This window comes from Cinclus cinclus, chromosome 14 (assembly GCF_963662255.1).
Source record: "Cinclus cinclus chromosome 14, bCinCin1.1, whole genome shotgun sequence".
In the NCBI taxonomy this organism is placed as follows: domain Eukaryota; kingdom Metazoa; phylum Chordata; class Aves; order Passeriformes; family Cinclidae; genus Cinclus; species Cinclus cinclus.
The window spans coordinates 19,935,279-19,956,214 of record NC_085059.1 but is presented as its reverse complement, the minus strand read 5'-3'; the positions used below and the strand labels follow the sequence as shown (position 1 = coordinate 19,956,214).

Sequence of the window (20,936 nt, the reverse complement as noted above, 5' to 3'; positions counted from 1 at the left end):
TAATAAAGTTTTCTTTACACCCTTCAAAATTCGAACCTACTTTACCTTCCTCCTAATCCTATCTCACAACAAGAAATGAGTAAATACTTCCAGCAGGTGCATTAGAACCACTAGTACAGGGATGTACCTTTGTACAGGGCCGTGCAGGACGGGATTTTGGGGTCCCCGGGCGCCGGGCGCTCCCGTCCCGCTGAACCTCACAGCTTGGAGGTGATGGAGACAGGAGCAGCTTCTTCAGCTGGAAAGAGAAAGTGGCAAGAAAAGGAGTCGGCATCGCAGAGAGGGCAGAAGAAAACACCCAGGGGAGGGCCATGTGTGTGAGCATCCCACCCAAAAATAGGGCAAAAAAGAAATAAAATCAGGCCGCGAAGGGGTTTAGGGTTTGTATTTCCCACCTCGTCATGGCTGTGGGGCAGGTGCCTGGCTGTGTGTGCAGCCCTGTCCCCACAGCATTCAGCCCAGGGACCCCCAGGCAGGTTGGGGCACTGAGGACAGGAGGGAATTTACTTCCCAGGGACAGCCCCACTGGTGTCACACACACAGGAGCTGCCGTGGCATCCCAACTTCTCACTCCATCAGTTCTGCCTGAGGTGACAGAGGCTTTATACTGGTGTGAGTGATGGGTTTGGACAGCTCGCTGGAGTCCCCAGGGAGGCTCATTTAACCAAAACATCCAGAGAGGGCCTCGACTCATTAACGAGCTTTCAAGGCATTCTGCAGAAGCAAATCCCTGTGGGATCTGTGGAGGATCTCCCCCAGCACTGTGCCAAGCCCATGGGCACTGGGTTTTCCCCAGCTCACCCGCAGTGCCACCACTTCTGACAGCAGGCTCAGCACAGCATTTCCCTTCTACTCAACCCCAATTTTGATCAGGGGGAGGGCAAAAAAACCAACAAAAAACAACCAACCCAGACCCCACACCCAGCAACAACATTTGAGATTGTGCCCGTGTGGCGTTAACAACAGCTCAACAGCAAGACGACTGCGTAGGCACTGGGGACTGCAGGACACAGATCTGGGGCTCCTGTGCTGCCTGGGGGGCACGGAGCCCTGCAGGGTTAGGGACTGACAGAAAAGGGGTGCCCGGGTCGGGGTCTGCCAGGAAATGCCACCCTCAATTTTAGGAGTGAGGGTTTTCTTGGTGGAAGCGCCCAGCACCCTTTCCCCCCCACCCCTGCAACGTATACATCCTATATATACACATACAGGTCATGTGTGATATATACCCCTGGCGGGGCGTGGGCGGTGGAGATGCACGCTGTCACCACTGGATGTCACTCCTCCCCTTTGCTGGGAGTTTGGGGACACCCCGGGACCGGGCTGGGGGCTCTGGGGGGTGACTGTGAGCAGCAGGAGGGAGCAGCTTGGGTGTCCTGTACCAGGGAACCTCCCAGGTCACGCTCCCAGTTCATACTGGCCAGGAAGGGGAGCAAAGCTGGAGCCCCAATATTGCAGGGAATCAAGAGGGATGCTCCAGCCACCAGATCTGGAGGCACTGGAGGCAAGCCAGACCCTGAGGGGCTTCGATGGAAGGCACAGGGAGGGTCAAACCCTCCCACTGAGAGCCGAGGGCAGGGGCTGACACTCAGGCAAGCCCCTCTAGTGACAGCAGGGAGCTCAGAGCCAGGGCAAACAGCCACCACTGCCCATGGGCACGGGGCTGGGATGAGCCAGGGAGAGCCCCGGGCATCCCCCACACCTGCACACGGGATTAAAAGCAGGTGTGGGTGTGCCAAAGCAGCCCCCAGCCCTCCGGCACCCACCCCCACCCCATCCATCGATAGATTTGTATACACAGAGCTCGTCCCCGTGAGGATGGTGATGGAGGTGACAGCGATGATGCAGAACATGTATACGTATACAATACAAGTATATGCTTTGGTATTGACGGTTAAAGAGAGTTTTAAGCCTAGAATGAAAAAATTCAGACCTTGGCTTCCTATCATACCCATGCAGCCGGCTTATCTGGGGCTCATCCAAATCCACCTTAAACAGTAGGAAGTGGGTTCTTACTAGAGACAGCTCATCACACTCGGGGGCCGGGGGCGGCCCCCCCGTGACCGGGGCGGTGGGTTTGGGGGAGGGGGCAGGTGAGGTGGTGGCAGGGTTGAGCGTGTCCCCCTCTTCCATAGTTCGGAAGGCAGCCAGGCCCATGTCATCTCCCTGTATATCATCCAAAGTCTCCGTGAGGGCTGCCAGCAGCGCTTCGTTCTCGCTGTCTATTATCTGAAAGGAGCAGGCAGAGAAGAAAGGGGGTGTTAGGATGGGCAGAGGGATGCTGGAGAGGGGACGGGGACCAGCAGAGCCACACCAGCTCCCACACTTCCCACTGGGAGAGCTTTTCCCCAGCACAGCGCTAGGATGGGATGGGGAGAGACCCAGAAAAGGAGCATCAGTCTGTCCACCTGCACCGCAGCAGGAAAAGAATGAATCAGAGCATCTCCTCTCCCAACAGTCCCTCCACCCCACCGTGAGCCAAACAGCAGCAGATAGAGGATCTGTGAGGAAAAATCTCCTCCTGACTCTGGGCTGCAAGTGCAAGAGCTGTGAGCTCAGCCCAGTGGACAAGAGGGCACAGCCTCCCAGGAGGGCACAGGGGAAGCTCTGCCCTGCACCACTGGCCAGATGCCACAGCCTGTGACAACAACCACTCTGAGATTTGTGCTCACTAAAGGCCCCCAGACAGAGGCACCTCCAGCTCCTCAGGAGCTCTGAGCCCTCACACTTCAAGCTGGTGCACCCAGTGAGAGACTCTGTCCAGAGCACAGCCCCAGTCACTCCCCAATCTCCCATCAGCATCCCCAGATCATGCTGTTCACCCAAAAACTGGGTCAGGGGAGCTGCAGTGCAAGGCCCATCTCCCTCTGGGCTAGGGGCTGCTCCTGCCTCCTCCCTGCCCATTGCTCCAGCTTCACTTGGGTCCCTCTTTTCATCTGGGCTTTGGCTTTGCTGATGCACCTCCAGCCCCACGAGTTCCCTACTAGTCTGGCAATACAGCGCTGAAGGCCAGAAGAGGATGCAGAAGCTGAGGAATGGCTGAAGTGAGCCAGGAGTTCCTTCTTTTTGGTCCTCCTCCATCATAATCTGAATGTAAACCATGTCCAACGAGAAGCAGGCTACCATCAGTGATAAAATTAGCACGGGGGTAAAGTCAGGCTCACAGGCAGGACTGCTGCCTGCACACAGCCTCCTGTGTTTCTCTCCTCTTGTTTGAAAATTAAACATCTTTTGTTCCATGCCCTAACCTTGCTCGCAGTTACTAGAGCAGGCTCCAGGGAAAGGCAGCAGGATGCTCCATTTTTGGCTCAGTTTCTTTTCCTCCTGTTATTGGCACGAGATTGCTGTGCATACAAGTTCAGTGGGATACATTTCATCATACTCCACTGCTCCTCATCGGCCTGGCTTTTGCATTTCTTTTCTGTTTATCTTTTCCCCAGGAAGTTCATGGAAAATATGCATCTCGTGATGAAAGTCCCTCAGCTGGACTGGACCATTTTCAAGCACAGCATCAGCCCAGCATAAAAGCCAGAGGGTTGTTATTATGGGCAGGTTAGAAAATATTGAGGCGCTTTTTTTTTAATCTCTTTGTTTAAATAGAAATCCTCCTCCCAAAATATAACCCAGGGTTGGTGATTAGCTGGTACCAGCGGCTCACAACCTCCTTGTGCAAGGGGGTGAAGGCCTGGGTGCTGCTCAGGAGGGCACAGAGACCTCAGCCCCAAGGACAGGCACATCCAGGGCATGGCAAGAGCTTTGGGCAGGGTGAGGGGGCTGCTCTGTGCCCAGTCCCCTCTGCACCTCCCTGCTTCCAACCCATCTGTGCTGGGCCCACAGCCCTGCCCTGTCCTCACAGCTCCAGGAGATGAAACAGAGACAGGGGCAGAGGGACACGGAGCATCCCCTGCCCCATCACTGCACCACGCTGGCACAGCCGTGGATCCATCCCAGCCCAGAGCCAAGGAGAGGAACCAGCCCCTCTGCCAAAGGGACCCCAGCCCCCAAAGGGACCCCCACACACAGGGGGCTGCCGGAGCTGGGAAAACAGAGCAAGGGGCTGCTCTGTGCTCCTGGGAAGGGAATTTTCCCAGTGCTGAGACCCCCACACTGCCACCCTGGCACTCTGGGAATGGAACAGGACACGCTGCACCCCAGCTGCAATTCCCTGTGAATAATCCAGCACAGGAGAGCTGGCTCAGCCTCCTCCTCCTCCTCATCAGCCCTACTCCGCTTGCCCCATTTAGAGCCGGTGCACAAATTAATGGAGCACTAATCAGCTGGGGAGGAGATATTAATAGTTGTGTGTGTGTTCCCTCCTCCCACCCACCCTCCTTCTCCCCCTGTCTCCATCCTGGGGGGGATGGGGTACCTGGAAGAGCTCGGAGTCGTCGGTGCTGTACTGGCTGGAGTCGGTCTCTGAGTGCTCCCCACCCCACTGCAGCTCGCTGAAGCAGCCAGCAGAGTCCAGGTCACCTGCATCCAGCTGGGACAGATCGATCTCAGGGAAGTCAGAGTAGAGGTGCTCCTCGCCAGACACTTCATACTGCACACAGGAAAGGAGAGAAACAGGCTGAGCCCAGAGGTGCAGGGAGCAAAGACAGCAGCATCCCCCCACGGGGACAGACAGTGATCCCACCCTGGTGCTCCCACCCTGGTGCTCCCAGCCCCTCTTGAGGGGTGACATGGCACTGGCAGGGTGTGGTGGGCACCTTTTCACCCCCTGGGTCTGCACAGCCTGGCACTGGTCACTGTGAGCAGCCCCACAGCTGCCACCAAACCCCCCCTGGTGTCACAGCTGTGGCAGAGGTTGGAACAGCAGGACCTGCATGGGAAGAGCCTCGTCCGTCCCTGCAGATGGTCAGGGCTCAGCACAGCCACCTAATTGCTCTTAGGGCAATTCCTGCCCTTGAGTGCCCTAAAAGTAACACCCAGGTCATGCAGGTGGCCTGGGGATCAGCACAAGAGACCTGGCACAGCAGCACACAGGGCCAGCCTCACACCTGGAGCTCACCCTGTCCCCACCACGTGGCCCTGAACCACTCAGGGCATCCCTCTGCACATCCCAAAGCACCTCAGACCCTGCTCCATGCAGAATGAGAAGAACAGCATGGAAATGAATGGATGTCTGAGAGCACACGGCACAATGTGAGCTGCAGGAACTGAGCTAAAAAATCTCCATTGAACCACAGAAAGGAGCTGGCACCTACCCCACTTGGGTCTGGCTTCTAGCCACGATTCCCCATGGCTGCACCCAGCACCCAAGGGAGCCAGGGCTGGCACCAGCACCCACTGCCTGCCCTGGCATTTGGATGTGCCTGGTTTAGCCTCGGTGTCCAGGTTAAAACACGGAGGGGAAAGGTCTGGTGCAACTCCTCCCAGCATTGGCTGCCCAAGGGGAGTTTTCTGGCAGTGAGGGAAGCAAGTTTATTTACTGAGCAAATGGATTTTGGAGCAGGCAAACATCTGAGCATGTGAGAGAGGCTGCAGGGGAGCACACGGGCCCCTCTTGAGCACCCTGGAAGGGTCTCCTCCCTCACTCAAAGGGATTTCAAACCCTGCTGCAGGAATGGAAAAGAACAGCTTTTCTCTCTCCTCATTTTTTCGTTGTTCAAATTGGGATATTCTGGGACTACTGACTGTGCTCCCCCAGGCTGAGGAGCCTCCCCACCATGTTCAGGACACTCCAAAGGACACTCCTGTGCAGGCACTCACTCCCATTTTGCATTTCTCACCTGCTTCCCAACCTGCCTGACCCCAGGGGAGGTGGAAAACAGGGGGAGCACCTTGGAGGGCACAGCAAGGGCAGGGCAGAGTGGTTTAATGGGCAGTGCCATGTCCCAGCCATGCCCAGGGGCTGCATGGGGCTGGGGGATGCAGGGAGCTGCTGCTGCAGCCCCAACAGAGCTCTGGGGGATGCTCTCCCAGCACCCTCCCTTCACCGTTTTGCTGGAGGGACGTGTATCAGGTAGATAACACAAGTGTGGTGCCACAAAGTGTATCAGGCACCCCTGAGTGGCTTTGGGAGCTGCTACTCCTCGCTGACCCCCAGGGATGGGGATTTTCTAACCTGCCCTGCAAAAACCTTTGTTCCCAGGTGTCAGAGCACGTGCAGCAGGTCAGGAGTCCCCACTGCCAGCTCTGGGGGACACAGATGCTGCCTTTCCCCTTGTTCTGTCCTCTCTGGCATCAGCTCTGGCATCAGACATCCTTTGGCCTTTCAGATGTGTCCCTTACCTGCTGTGGCTTGTCCCTGCCTTCCTGTCCCTGCTCCAGTGCCTGCTCCAGAAAAAGTCTTGTGACAACTTTGTCTCCCCCTTCTCCCCAGATCTTCCCATGGGAACACAGGCAAAGGTTTTTATTTTTAGCCAAGCCATACATACATAGATATACGTGTGTCTGTGTGTGCGTGTGTGCGTGCAATTAAAAATAGCAGAGCAGCCAAATTCTCCTGCTCCTTTTGATATGCCACAAGGGAAAAGATCCTGGTGCTGAGATCACAAGGAGCAGCTGACACCAGTGCTTGGGATGTCTTTTGATCAACTCCACAGATGTGACATGTCCCCATTGGCAACAGGGCTGGGTAAAAATAAACTCCTGCAATGCAATGTTGCTGAGCTGCCCTCTCTGGGCACTCCAGGGAGGGACTGACCAGTCACTGGGGATGCTCCCTGCCTACCACAGGTTGGGAATGCCTAAAACTCAGCTCCTACTCCTTCTTGGAAAATACGGGACAGCTTTTGCTTAGTGGGATAACCCATATTGCACCTCAGCACCCCAACCAGTCCCCTCTGCTAGGCAGGGTCATTTACCCAGCCCAGCCACCATGGACCTGGGGCTCCAGAGGGAAATCGCCATTCCCAGCTCAGCACCCATCACCCTGAGCAGCACTGAGAGCAGAGAGCCCCTCTGGGCTGGCTCAGGGTGGGGAAGGGCCCAGCCCCTGCCCAGGACAGGGATGCCAGCAGCAATGGGGAGGGCATGGGAGACCTCCTCTGCTCTGACTCTCCCTTTTCCCACCCTTTGCACTTCCTGCTGCCTTGGGAGAGGAGTGAACTTTTGTTCTAATTTTATTCGGGACTTTGTAGGAAGATCAGCCATGGGTTCTTGGTGTGCAGCCAGCAAACACCCATGGAGACATGCTCAGAAATTCGGAATTTGGAGGCATCCCCCAGCCCAGACACCTGGCCCGGGTGTGCTGCAGCAAAGCAGCGACCAGAGAGATGCTGGCAGTGTCTGATGAATCCCTGCCCCAGGGAGGAGAGTTCCTGGTGTCTCCTTGCTCAGCATCTCTTTGTCTCCTGGCTCTGGAAGAGCTCCCGGGCGCTCCCACTCCCTGTCCCTTTGCAATGTCCCCAATGTGCCCTTCCCAGGGCAGTGGCAAGGTGAAGCAGCACGAGGAGATGGCAGAAGGGTTAGGATCCATCTCCCTGCCCCCTTGTGAGGGTGTTCAATACAGGCCACTGTCTCTGGTGTCCACAGAAGCTCTGGCACTTGTCCTGAGCTGGAGCCACATCCAACGATGTCCCAGCCCAGTGCTGGCTCCTGACACCCTGGGGACAGCAGGTGGGACATGTCCCTTTCAGTTCTTCTGGTCTGGAGCAGTGTGAACTCTGCCATGTGAGGTCTTATCTCTGAAGAGACACGAGACTCCTCCCCAAGCCCAACTCTAATTCAAACACTGGATTAACGAGACAGGAAATGTTTTCCTCTTTTCCAGGGTCAACTTGGGCTCCCCATACGAAACTCCTGCAGTCAGCAGGACTGGAGAGGCTGGCTGGGGTCAGGTTGTATCCACCAGCCCAGGGAGGGCAGGAACAGCCCTGCTGCCAGGGAATAGCAAGCTGAACCAGGGCAAGCAATAGCTCAGCTCATTGTCTGCTCTGCTCAACTGGCTCAGGGAGCTGGGGACAGTGCAGTGACCGTGACAGAGAGACCTGCAGGTGCTCTCCTCTGTCTCACTCCAACAACAGCACTGGTAGAAATTACCCTTATCTGCAGAACCCCTGGGTCCAAGCCCTTGAAGCCATGGCCAAGCATTTTGGCGTGGGCTGTGGGCACACGGAGTGATGGCACACAAAGGGCTCGTGCTTAGTCAGCCTGCACAGTGGCAACCTCTGGAGAACTGCTGGCCACTGGCAGCACCTTCCAGGAGCCTGCCAGGGCAGCTCTGCACTGCCTGTGTGACAACCCTGCAATGGCCCTGGCACTCAGGTGCCACCGTGCTGCATGGAGAAAAAAAGAAGGAAAGAGGCAGCAGCTCAGAGGGGCCGAAGGCAGCAGCCAGGAACAGGGAGCCCACTCCTCGCTGGGCAGCAAATGGTGACTCAGCTCCTCCCTGCACAGCCAGGAGTCTACCCAAAGCATTAAGGGATAAATATACATGCACACGTGCTGCAGACACAGCCCCAGATTAGCCAGGGGTGTTCAGGCTGGGACCCAAAGCAGCAGAAGGTGAGAAATGCCAAGTGCTGCTCCCACCAGCCCTCCCTTGGCCCCAAGGGGAGCTTCTCCCTCCTCACCCTCACCCGGCTCCGACTCGGAAAAGGAAAGAAAATCCTTGGGGAGGGGTTTTGCAGAGAGTCCTCGGGCTTATCAGGGAAATCCGTAATCACAGACTGCTCCAAACGGGGATTACAGCCCTGCAGGGAAATGGGAGATGGGCACTGCTGTGGCACTGGGCTGGCAGCTGTGGCACTGGCTGCTGTGGCACTGAACTGGATGGTGTGGCACTGGCTGGTTCCACACTGGGCTGGCTGCTTTGCATTGGGCTGGCTGGTGTGACACTGAACTGGCTGGTTCCACACTAGGCTGGCTGGTGTGGCACTGGGCTGGTTGGTGTGACACTGAGCTGGCTGGTGTGGCACTGAGCTGGCTGCTGTGGCACTGAGCTGGCTGGTGTGGCACTGAGCTGGCTGGTGTGGCACTGAGCTGGCTGCTGTGGCACTGGGCTGGTTGGTGTGCACTGAGCTGGCTGGTGTGGCACTGAGCTGGTTGGTGTGGCACTGAGCTGGCTGGTGTGGCACTGGACTGGCTGGTGTGGCACTGAGCTGGCTGGTGTGGCACTGAGCTGGCTGCTGTGGCACTGGGCTGGCTGGTGTGGCACTGAGCTGGTTGGTGTGACACTGAGCTGGCTGCTGTGGCACTGGGCTGGCTGGTGTGGCACTGGGCTGGCTGGTGTGGCACTGAGCTGGTTGGTGTGACACTGAGCTGGCTGGTGTGGCACTGAGCTGGCTGCTGTGCACTGAGCTGGCTGCTGTGGCACTGAGCTGGTTGGTGTGACACTGAGCTGGCTGCTGTGGCACTGAGCTGGCTGCTGTGCACTGAGCTGGCTTCTGTGGCATTCTGGCTGCTGTGGCACTGGGCACAGCCACTCACCCCTTTAGGCAGGCAGGGCTGGGTGCCTGCAGACCCCCAGAACACCCCTGCTGCCCTAGAACCACAATGAGGCGATTTTATGGGCATGACCCACACTGGGACCAAACCCAGGGGTGCACCCTGCTGTCCCCACAGCTCCAAGCCAGGGGACATGGTGCCCATGGGGTCAGGCCATCAGCACCAGGACCAGTGCTGCCAGCCCCTGGTAATCCCAGGGATGCACCAGCTCCAACCCAGCCCAGAGGGATGTGGGATGTGTGGGGTGGGCAGCCTGGCTCCAGCACCAGGGAGGAGGGCAGACGTGGGAATGGAGGAAAGAGCTATAAATAAGTGTAAATACAGCAAAGAGGCACCTGGCCAGAGCTGTGAAGGTCACTGCAGCGTGTGCCAGCAGATAAGCAACCCCCCTCCCCAGTGGCATTTGACAAAATGTCACTGTGAATGAGGGAGAGCTGGTGTCGGGTTGTGCCTTGGACCTGTCACCCCTTGACACCCCCGATATTTATAGGCTGAGAGCCCCACAGAGAAGGGCGAGGGGTCCCTTGGAGGTGAGGGGAACCTGCCTGTACCCACAGTGAGCACAGGGACAGGCAGGTCCCTCATCCCCTCCCCAGTTTGGGGGAAAGGCACACAGGCAGCAAAAAACATGAGACACCTCGCTGTCCTGCCAGGCATTTTGCCCTCTGCCCCCTGTTAATTTTTAATTACTTTTTTTCTAACTTTCTACTAATCCGTTTTAACGATTCAGCCCAGCCAGCAAGAGGCAAAAACTCATTTAAAGCCTGGACTAAGCGAACAGCAGCTCTTTTTTCCTCCTGAGCTACTCCAAAAAACTCCTGCTGGTCCCTCTGGGTGCAGCACGTGGGAGCTGCCTGGCCCCACGTTGGGCATGCTGTGCCAACACAGCCTGGGCTCAGAGGTTGGACTCAAAGGTTAGACCTGATGACCTTAGAAGTCTTTTCCAACCTAAATGATTCTGTGATTCTGTGGTACACATAGAGCAGCTGTCCTCCCAACATAGCCTGAGATGTGTTGAGTGGGCAAAGGGGTGCCCAGTGCCAGGCTCTGAGCCCCAGCCCCAGCCTGAGCACAATCTCACTTGCTGACTTTTGTCTTACATTAGAAGGGTGTAATTAAGATCAACCATGAGATGCCAGTAATGGGAAATATTAAACATTAACCGCAAACAATAAACATGAACTTGCCAGGATAACTTTGATATGGAGGAAAGATGGATGAAATTGCACTAAGCTGTCCTTGAGTCACAGGATAGAAAAAAGGAGCCTGAGATACTGGTAATAATGCCCTGGATAAACAACATTCTGCTGGAATACTTCAAACAAAGGTGTGTCGGGTTTAGGAAGAAGGGCAAGCAGCAAAGTATATCACAGGTTACAGAGCTGCATGTTCACACTTCGCTCAGCTCATTTATTCAGGCTCCCAATTACAGAGTCCACTTTGGTTCTGCCTGAGCTCCAGGCCCAGCAGCACCCACCAGGGAGCCCCTGCAGCCCCCACAGACCCTAAAGCACCCAGCCAGTGGCGCCAGGCACAGGGCAAGGGCAGGGGTGGCTGCATCCTGTGCAAGGAGCAGGAACAGGCTGTTCCCAAGGAGCCACCTCCTCTCTCAACACCACCTAATGGAAACAGCCCTGCCTGGCTGTGCTGTGTCCCTGTGGTCTGCCAGGCAGTGCCAGCACACCTGGGCACCCACAGCGTGCTCAGAACTGTGCTTGCCCAAGTGTGACAGCTTCATCCTGCACCCCTGGGGACAAACAGCAGCACCAGCCTGGAAAATGCCATCCAGCACCCCCAAATACACACGTGCCAGTGCTTGCTGCCAGCCCTGTCACCAGCTCCCTGTCACCTTTTGATGGCATTAGCCAGGCAGGGCACAGACCCCAGGCTGAGCACTGGTGGGGTTTTCTAAGAAATTCTTTGTTATCTCCCCCAAACCAAAGGCAGGAGCAACGGGCAGCAGCTGGCACGTGCTGAGCTGGGCACACAGCCCAGTGGGGAATGACATGTCCCATCAGCTCCGAGCTCTGAGCCCTGCCCTGTGAGCTCCCCGGCCATGGGGACAGGCAGGGAAGGAGCAGGAGCAGGCAGGGCACCCCCAGCACCTCCTCACCTCCTTCACAGCACAGCCTGTGTGGGACAAGGACACAGCATCAGGTGGCACAAGCCCTGCAACCCTGAGAGGATGCCCAGTGGGACTGGGAGCACTGGGGACGGTGCTCGAGGCCAGCAAAGCGTGGAGACACCGAAATTGTAGGGATTGCTTCCACTCACACACCCCTGGAGGTAGCAGGGAAGGCTGTGGCTCCAGACAAGCTGGGAGCCCCAGGAGCCAGGCTGGCATCACAGGGGACCAGGCTGGCCATGACAGGGGACAAGTCCTGACTCACTGAGGAGCTGACTGTTAGCCAGCTCTGCTGGTCACAAGAATTCCCCACGATGGCAACTCCCTCATTTTGTAAGGAAAACATGAGGGAGTGATTATTTTCAGACCTTCCTCTTCTGATGTCCCACATGACTGATGTGGGCACAGGGACACCAGTGAGGAGGAGCAGCCCTGTCCCTGCTCTGCTCCAGCCCCTCTGGAGGTTTGGTGCCCAGCTCAGGGCTCCAGGATGTCCTTTCTGTCCACGGGACATTGTGAACATCCTCCCATGGCACAGCCTGTCACACCCAACCCCAGCTCAGCTCCACGGGCACTGCTCTGTGGCACTGGTAGCTCTTCACCCCTCTCATCCAGCTCCAAGAGCAAATCCCTGCCTGGAATCAGCAGCTGTCCCTCCAGGTTCCCACACTGTGATGTGGTGGCACTCAGGCAGAGGCAGGGCCACTGCCCTTGTGCCACCAAGCCCAGCCACAGCCATGCTCCCTTACTCACAGCCACAAGTTCCCAAAAGCTCCCCTTGGCTTTCCAGGAGTCCTGGGAATTCCTGAATTATTTCAGCCTGGCTCTGCCCAGCTCAGCAAGGGCTGGAATTCCTTTGAGAAATGAAGGAAAAGTAGTGTATTTTGATTTTTACTCCCTTTTTCTTAGCTCTCCAGTTTGTAGCCATCTTGTTTTCCAATCAACATTTTTTCTTGTCTGCTGAAGCTTCTTAAAAGCAATGCTTTTGGTTCAGATGTTTTTCCCCTTTCTTTGAAATTAAATAAATTCTTCCTGTGTCAACTTATTCTAATCTGTATTTTCGTTTCAACCAATCATCCACAAGTAACTTGCATCATCACAGAGAGAAAAGGATTTAACTGAACAGAAATTCCAGCAGATTCTTGATATTTGAAATAAGGCATCACAAAAATTCAACACTCATGAAATGGAGTCATGAACGTAATCACATTTAAAGTTCTGTGTACATGATGGCACTCAGTGTCATCCTGTGTGACAGGGGAGCTGAGGTCACACCCAGCCCAATCCCTGCCCAAATCCTGTCCCTTTACACCTGACAAGCAGGTAGACAGAACCTGCTGCCTGCCAGCCACCCCAGCCTGGTGTCACCCCCATGCCAGGTCTGTCACCACCACCCGCAGGATGTCCTGAGCCTCAGGTGCCTTTTCACACCTTTCTGATGCTCTGCTGAGGAGCAGGGACTGCCTGGACAACCTGGTCCTTGCTGGGAGCACTCCAGTTCCTCCTGCAGCAGCTCCGGTTCTGGCACTGCCCAGAGCTGCTCGTGCCACCAGCAGCCTCTTAGTGTTAATCAGGCTGAGGCAGGAGACAGGGAAGGTTCAAGCTGGGGTTAAGAAGGCACAAGGAGGATCTTCCTGCATTTAGCCTGACCTGGTGGCTGGTCCAGCCCCAGAACACTGCAGGGATGGCCCTGCCCTGCTGGGGGTCAGGCCACCAGCTCCAAACCCTCCCTGTGGTTCTACAGGAGCCTTTCTCCTGCTGGACACGGGCTGTGCTGGCCCTCGTGCCGGGAGGGTCTGTGGGAGCCCCCACTGTGCCCAGCTCCTGTGTGAAAATGAAGTTTTCAGCTGCATGCACGAGGTCTCAGAGGATGCAAACCTCTGTGCAAAGGGCAATACCACTCAGACCTGTCCTTACCCGCCTGTCCAGGTGTGTCCATGCCCATATTCCAGTGCAGGTGGAAGCCCCAGCTCTGCTGGGTGGGTGGGCACTGTTGGTCACAGTGGGGTGACTCACTGTCCATGCCAACTCCTGCTTCTGCCCTGCCCAACACCTGGCACCACGGACCTCCCTGTCCCCATCACCTGGGGACAGCAAGAGCTGGGTCTCCCCCACTTCTCCTCAGTCAGGGGCTCTCTCTCCTTCCCCATCCCATTTACACCCAGATAAATGATTGCCCATTTTCTGCCCAGCACCTAGAGGTGTCCTGGACAGAGAGGACTGTCACCACCAGAGGGGTGGTCACCTCTGCTCCCACACCACTATGCTCAGAAAGCTGCTGGGGAAGGGGAATGCTGACAGCTGGGTATTTTCCATCAGGGAGTCCCTAGGATAAAGTGATGATCGGTATTGACACCACTCCAGCTCTGTGGGGAAACTGAGGCCAGGGAAGGTGAGAGGAGAGCAGGTCCCAGCAGGTCTGTGGATGCAGGACACGCTCACAGGTGGGTGCTGGATCTGAGAACCCTGAGCAGCACCTCAGGGCAGGTTGGGCAGGCACTTCCAGCAGCACAACCTGTTTGCTCTGGGGATTTTCTGTGGCTGCACGAGGCTCTGCTGTGTCCGGGTCCACACCTGAGCAATGTCAGGTGTCCCAGCCAGGCCACCTGCCCCCAGGGCTGGGCTCTGTCCCTGCTTTTTGGCTCTGCAGGAAGCATTTCTTCGAGCCACAGCCTGGAGCTGGTGCTGCCAACCTGCTTTCTTCAGGCTTCCTACTCTGCAAACAACTGACTCACCCTGGAAAGAAACTGCTCCAAGATCTCCAGATAGAAAAATCCCTATGAGGGCAAGAAGCTCCTTCAGGAGCACATGCAAACCCACATACACAAAGCTTTGTTCTATTTCAAATTCTCTCCTGCGAGGGACCACACCTTTCCCCTCCCCAAAACCCCAGGCAGGCTCCAACAGGGCATGAGAGGAGGGGTCTGGCCGCTCCCAGCTGAGGGCTGGGGCCCCTCTCCTCCTCCCAAACCAGTTGGGGGCCCTTCTGCTCTACCCAAACCAGTTGGGGTGAAGCCCACAAGCATGAGTTCTTGCACTAAATCAGATCCTTGAAGTGCTGCATGTGCTGGGCTGGTTCCCTCACCACCCTGCCCTGAGCTTGCCTGCCCCCAGGCCTTGTCCCCCCTATTTTTGACCCCAGCAAATCCAGAGACCCCAGAAAGCCAGAGACAGGCTGGCCTGAAATGCAGCCCTGAGCTCTGGGTCTGCCAGAAACTGGTCTGAGCCAGCAGCCACCTTTGGGTTGGGAGCATCAGAGCCAGGGGTCCCCTCTGGTGCAGGGGAAGCCACCTCTACCCCGGCAGTGCCACATCCCAGATGGTCTGAAACCCCAAGCTGGGCTAGTGGGGGTTCAGGCTCCTCAGCCCTGGCTTGCTGTGCCACCTTCGTGCACTCTGCATGGCCCCAGTGCCTGGCAGCAGCTCCCCAGCCATGTGAGCTGCTCCAGTTTCCAGCCCTGTGCCTTGCTCTGATCCATCCCTCTCCCTCTGATACCTCCGTGCCAGGGGCTGCCATGTGGGAACGTGGGCCAGGAGTCCTTGTCACAGCCTCCAGTGTCACCTTGGAGGGGTCCTGCAGGGAGGCAGGAGCAGGGCTGTGCTCGGTGTGGCACCGTGGGGACATTGCTGGGGCAGGAGCTGGAGGAGAAGAGCCAGCCCTGCACGACCCATCCTGACAGCAGGACACAGAGGGCACGGTGGGCATGGCACCAGGGCAGGCATCCCCTCAGCCTGTCCCCAAGCCCACTCCCAGCCTGGACAGGTGACACTGTGTACCCAGAGCTGCTCCAGCCAGGCTTGGTTATGCAAACCACAACGGGAGCTGTTTCAACTAGTTGGACTCCTGCCTGGCAGTCAGGTGCCTTCCTCTTCCTCCTCCTCCTCCTCCTCCCAGATGGCTGCCAGTGCCCTGGGCAGCTGCCCAAGCTCTGTGGGTGCCTCTGTCCCCATGCTGAATGTGCCACTCCTGCAGTGGGCGAGGGGCTGTCCCTCCCTGGGGTGCCCTGGGATGTGGGGGGCAGGCAGGGGCTCACTGACCCCCAGCACCATGTGCTGCTCTCCCCCAGCTCAGCTGTGAGCCATCTTAGCCACTGGGGTGTCCTCAGGCGTCCCTGTCCTGCCAAGGCACAGCTGGCACCACGGGAGGGCACAGGGAAGGTTGTCCATGCACTGCACCCTGCACAGAATCATGGAATGGTTTGGATTGGGATGGAACCTTAAAGACCTTGTTCCACCTCCTACCATGGGCAGGGACACCTTTCACTATCCCAGGTTGCTCCAAGCCTGGCCTCGGACACTTCCAGGGGTCCAGGGGCAGCCTCAGCTTCCCTCATGCCCATCTGGGAGCAGAGATCTGGGGCTGTGCAAGCCCCAGGGTACAGCAGTGGGAAGGGGCTGTTTGCCCCATTGCTGCTGAGTTTTACCCAGCATTGTGCTCAGGTTGGCATTTCCCATCCCCGGGAGGTGCAGGAACCCAAGCAAAAGAAGGATGTTGAAGGAAGGATGCTGGAAAAAAGCCCTGGTGCTGTGAGGCACAAAGGAAGGCTTGGGCAGAGCTGGTCACCATTCCTGTCACCAGCTGCCTCTGCCACATTCACACCTCATGGCAATGGCTCAGGGTTTGGCTTTGCCTGCAGAAATTCTCCCCAGGCTAGGAGGAGCCAGCAGTGGACAGCATCTGTTCCCAACATCCTCTGACATTGCAAAACACGGGGAAAAAACCCAGATCCAAGAACCAGGAACCTCCATGCAAATCTCCTCATTCCCAAGCCAGCACCAACCTTGCCCTCTGGGATGGCAGGAAAGCCACAGCTGGCTCTGCACAGGGCTTTTTTACACAACGCTCCAGCCTCTCCTTGAATTTCAACATGGATTACCAGGCACTGCCACCGACTGAGTCAGCAGAGTCCTGGCAGCCCCAGCTCCATCAGGGAACCATCCCCTCCCCACCACCAGCTGCTCCTGGCAGCTGCAGTGGCACAGCCAAGGCAGCCAGGCTGCTCTGGGGATTTAGGGACCACAGGGATCAGCAGCTCGGTGGGGTGAGAGCTGTGCTGGATGGGATAGGAGCTGACAGCGGGCTGGGGTGGCACAAGTGATGGCTCCATCCTTGTTTTCTTTACTACAAAATTCTGTGCAACAAAATAAAGCATTTGCCAAAGGAAACGGGCCCCAAGCCAGCTGCTTCCAAGGCTCCCTGGAACGCTCTGCTCTCTCATCCCTCGGCAGGCACTGAGATTTTGTGCAGGTATCAGTTTTTCTGCTCAGGATGCTTTTCCAGCTGGATGTCTTTGATGAGCTTTTCTGCAGAGGTGGCATGGAGCTGGAAGAGCAGGGAAACCTGCCTGTGGTGAATGGTAAAACCCTCTGGCAACACTGTGACGCTGCTCCAGACTCAGTGTCTAAATATAGACTCCTCATTTATTATCCTGCAGCTGCTGGGTTTGGTGTGAGAGGAGCCAGGGGCTGCACTGATGCTCCCCTCACCCAGGACTGGGACTGCCCGGACACATCCACATGCTCAAGCTGGCACAAACAGGGTGCAAAACATAAAATAATCCATGAACCTTTCCCCTGGGTGTCTCCTGAGAGATGAGACCGAGTCTAAATCCCCCACTCTGTATTCCATAAGGGTTTAGATGTGCTGACATAAACGGGTCCTGCCTGGGTGGGAACCCCTGCTCCTTGTAAGTGGTACCCGGACTTCTGGCAAAGCACGGGTGGCTTCCCTGAGGGTTGCCCACTGCCAAAATCCAGGGATCTTCCTCAACCAAACCAGCCCCAGATGGAGCAGAGGGGCAGGAGGGGCAGGGAGCCATGGGTGCCATCGAGTGCCAGGCCTCCATCTCCTTCCTCTGGGATGTGCAACAGAGACACAAATCCTGGTGTGACCCCGGTGCTTGGCAAAGGATGTAGTGCCTGTAGTGCCAGGGAGACAGCAAGTGCAGCCAGGCTGAGCACTGGCACCCGTGGCTGCCTTGGGTGAGGAGCCATCCCTGCATTCTGGCAGCCACAGCAAAGCCACCCATCCTTTGGCAGGAGGCCTGGGTGCCTCCATCAGCACATCTGGCAGAAAGGGGTGAGAAGGAGGGATGCCCTGCATGGCCAGGCAGCCAGGCTGGGCTGTGGCCCTGCTGGGACTCACAGCAGTCATCCCCCACTCCTGGCACCGAGTCCCATTGAGACGGGGCCAAGCGGGACGGAACTCCAGGCATCCATCCTGCCTCCCGGGGCTCCCAGCTGGTTCATGCTGGGACACTGGGCTCCCTGGGTGGCCAGGGCCCTGCTGCCAGCACTGCTAGCCCCCTGCCCCACCAGCACAGCCTTGGCCAAAGGAAACAGCCCCCAGATCCCCCCCACAGCCACCCCAGCAGCTGAGCAGGAGTCTGGGAAGTGCCAGGAGAGGGTTAATCCACTGATCATCCCTGCTGGAGAGCAGCACCAGTCCTGCACCCCACACACTGCTCCTGGCACCTCTCAAGGGTCTCCCAAGCTGTGGGGTCTGCTGGGGCTGCCTCATCCCACTGGCAGCACACATCCCTTGGGGACAATGGGATGGAGTGGTGGCAGCAGCAGAGGGAGCCTTGGTGCCCACTGTGCCTGTGCCACCTGCTCAGGGGGACACTGGGAACCTGTCTGGCACTCCTGCTGCACACCCACCCTCTCACACCCATCCTCTCACACCTGGGCACTGGGAGGGTGGGACACAGTCCCCCTGACCATCCCCCCAGCAGGGACAGAGGCGACAGTCCCTGCTCTGAGCATCCCAGCCCCTGAGCCTGGTGGCTGCAGAAGCAGCAGGGACATGAGCGATGTCACAGCCCAGGCTGCTGCCCCCATACAGGGACAGGCAGCACCAGGCATGGGGCTCATGAAAAAGTCACTTGGAATGACAGGTCCTTGAGTGTCCCCACTGCCATGGGGGCTGCAGAGAGGCTGCTCCTCTGTCCCTGCCAGTGACCCATGGGGACCTGCAGCATCAAAGACCTCCCTGCGCTTTTTGGGGCTGCTCCTCCTTCTCCCCTCATTCCCTTTCCAGGCACCATCCTATGCACAGACTTTGAGCAACCCAAAAAAAATCCCCAGATGTGATCTCTGGGTGACCTCCTTCTCCTCGCTGTGCTGACATCTGCTGAAGCAGCACCAAGGGGACACAGGGACACCCTGCTTCTGCCTCCCCCCTCGGCCCCAGAGTCCTTTCCCCTGCTTTCCCCCAGTCCAGGAGGGGCATAAACCCTTGGGCAGTGGCTGGTATTTGGGTAAGAGGCCACCCTGGGGTATGGAGCCAGGAGCATGTGCTGCTGCTGTCCTGACACACAGAGGGCTGGGGCTGTGCCTGGCCATCAGCACAGGCTCCAGCAACTCTCCCACGGCCGCCAGCAACACCCCCGGGATCCCCGAGCTCAGCTGCAAGGGGTGACAGGCAGGGAAGGGCTCAGAGGGGAGCACAGCCTGCCTGTCTGAGGCTCTGCCCTCTCTGCCTGTGGCTCCCAGCACTGCAGGGCTTCCCACTGCTTTTTCCCCACTCCAGGACTGCTGCTGTGCTGCTGGCAGGAGCCCTGTGCCCATCTTCCATGGGGTACTCTGCCACAGAGCTCCCAGAGCTCCTTCCCTCCTCTGCCTCTCTCCTCACCCTCCTTTGGCTACCAATGTGACCCTCTCCCACGTTTCCCATGGGAGGATTTTCCTGACACCCACGAAGGGATTTGCAGGTATAAAGTGCTCACTCCGTGCCATCATCACTGCCCGGGAGCTGGCATCCACCTTGGCAGACACCCAGAGCTGTCCTGGAGAAACACGGGCAAAAATCTCACCCTGGCACTGCTGAGCCCAGCCTTGGGCAGCCCCTGGCCCTGGCCATCGCCCCTGGCCAGGGGCACAGGTCCCGTGGGAGGGAGGCAGTGCCCAGGCAGCCAGAGCAGGGGACATCCAAAGAAGGAAAAGAGTTGGATGGATGGAGGAGCCGGCCAGGCTCCCTGGCCAGCCAGCCCATACTGTAAAAGGAGTGGGAGCGGGGAGTGCACAGCTCTGGCTCCAGCAGTTTTAAGATGGCTGTGAAGCTGAGAGAAGGAGGAGAAGAAGAAGGAGGAGGAGGAGGAGGACATTAACCCTCCCAGCACTGCACTGCAGCCACGAGCACTGCAGGGAGATAAATGGCAGTTTTCCAGAGGCTCCACTTAACAGTAGATGGACTGGGGACCACTCAACTCCCACCCAATAAAATCCAGCTGGTGATGCTTTCAAGCCTGGCAAGGCTGAGCTGGGAGATGCTGACCTCACACAGGCTATGGGAAGGAGGAGAAGGAGAAGGAGAAGGAGAAGGAGAAGGAGAAGGAGAAGGAGAAGGAGAAGGAGAAGGAGAAGGAGAAGGAGAAGGAGAAGGAGAAGGAGAAGGAGAAGGAGAAGGAGAAGGAGAAGGAGAAGGAGAAGGAGAAGGAGGCACATGACAAATAAAGGAGGTGACCCACCATGGGACAGGACATGCAACAGGACCTTAAAAACCCCTTGAATATCGACTCCCTGCAAAGATGTCCTTCCACTCACGCTGCCCCTGGGGGCTCAGCACAACAGAGGGGCAGGAAAGGGGCACCCCTGGTACCACCCATTTGGATGCCTGCATTGCCATCCCTTGCTGGCTGCTCAGCAGGAAGCAGCAGAGCCAAGTGACTGCTCAGCTTTCCTCCTCTTGTCCCTGCGGACACTCACGTGAATATTCACGTTTTTCCTGCTTAATGTTTTCCCTTAAAAACATCGGGCTTGGCATTCCCGGTGCTTTTCTGCAGGATTCATCAGAACTACAGCGACTGGAGGAGCAAAGGTATCGGGCACTTAACAACAACTTCCCTTCCCCAAAGTTTTAATTGGTCATTGACGTCAAGTGATTATTGAGAATTATTAATTAAGAAAGCATTTAAGAGCCTGGCTTTTGTTGAGGTTTTGCCATTACAATTAGTTTATCGGCCAACAGGAGAAACATCAGCCTTTGCAGTCACTTGGAGTGCAGCAAAGTGCCCATAATTAATTTCCTTTTCCACAGCAAGTGCTTTGCTCTGACCTGCCTTGGGGACTCGCCTTTCTCCAGGTGTGCCAACCACAACAGCCCTGCAAACAGCCAGGGACAGGGACATCAGGATGGGAACACCATGTCCCCTCCAGCCCTTCTCAGGGCTAGCAGCTCCTTTCGGGAAAGCATCCTGGCCACATGCCCTGATCTTGGGGAGGAGGCCACCCTGCCTTTGAAAGAGATTTTCTTTTTATCTCCTTCCTGCCCTGGGGAAGCAGCTGCCTCACAGGTGCTTGGCATGGAGAGGATGTGTTTTGGCAGCTCAATGCTTTCCAGGAGTTCCCTCAAGCCCCTCATACGTCGGCAGCACCCACCACAAACAGCAGAAGGATGCTGGGGGGTGAGCTGAGGCTGGAGA

The 20,936-nt window shown here is 57.1% G+C and overlaps 1 protein-coding gene across 1 annotated transcript in view; it reads right to left on the bottom strand.

Moving 5' to 3' along the window:
* Nucleotides 1-20,936, bottom strand: part of PPARGC1B (PPARG coactivator 1 beta) — a 42,736-nt gene that overhangs the window by 7,643 nt on the left and 14,157 nt on the right. Inside the window, exons 2-4 of the mRNA XM_062502268.1 lie at nt 4,367-4,540; nt 2,014-2,226; nt 128-238 (exon numbers count right to left, since the gene is read on the bottom strand). Of these exons, the coding sequence (XP_062358252.1) occupies nt 128-238; nt 2,014-2,226; nt 4,367-4,540 (498 nt within the window). The remainder of the gene's footprint in view (nt 1-127; nt 239-2,013; nt 2,227-4,366; nt 4,541-20,936) is intronic.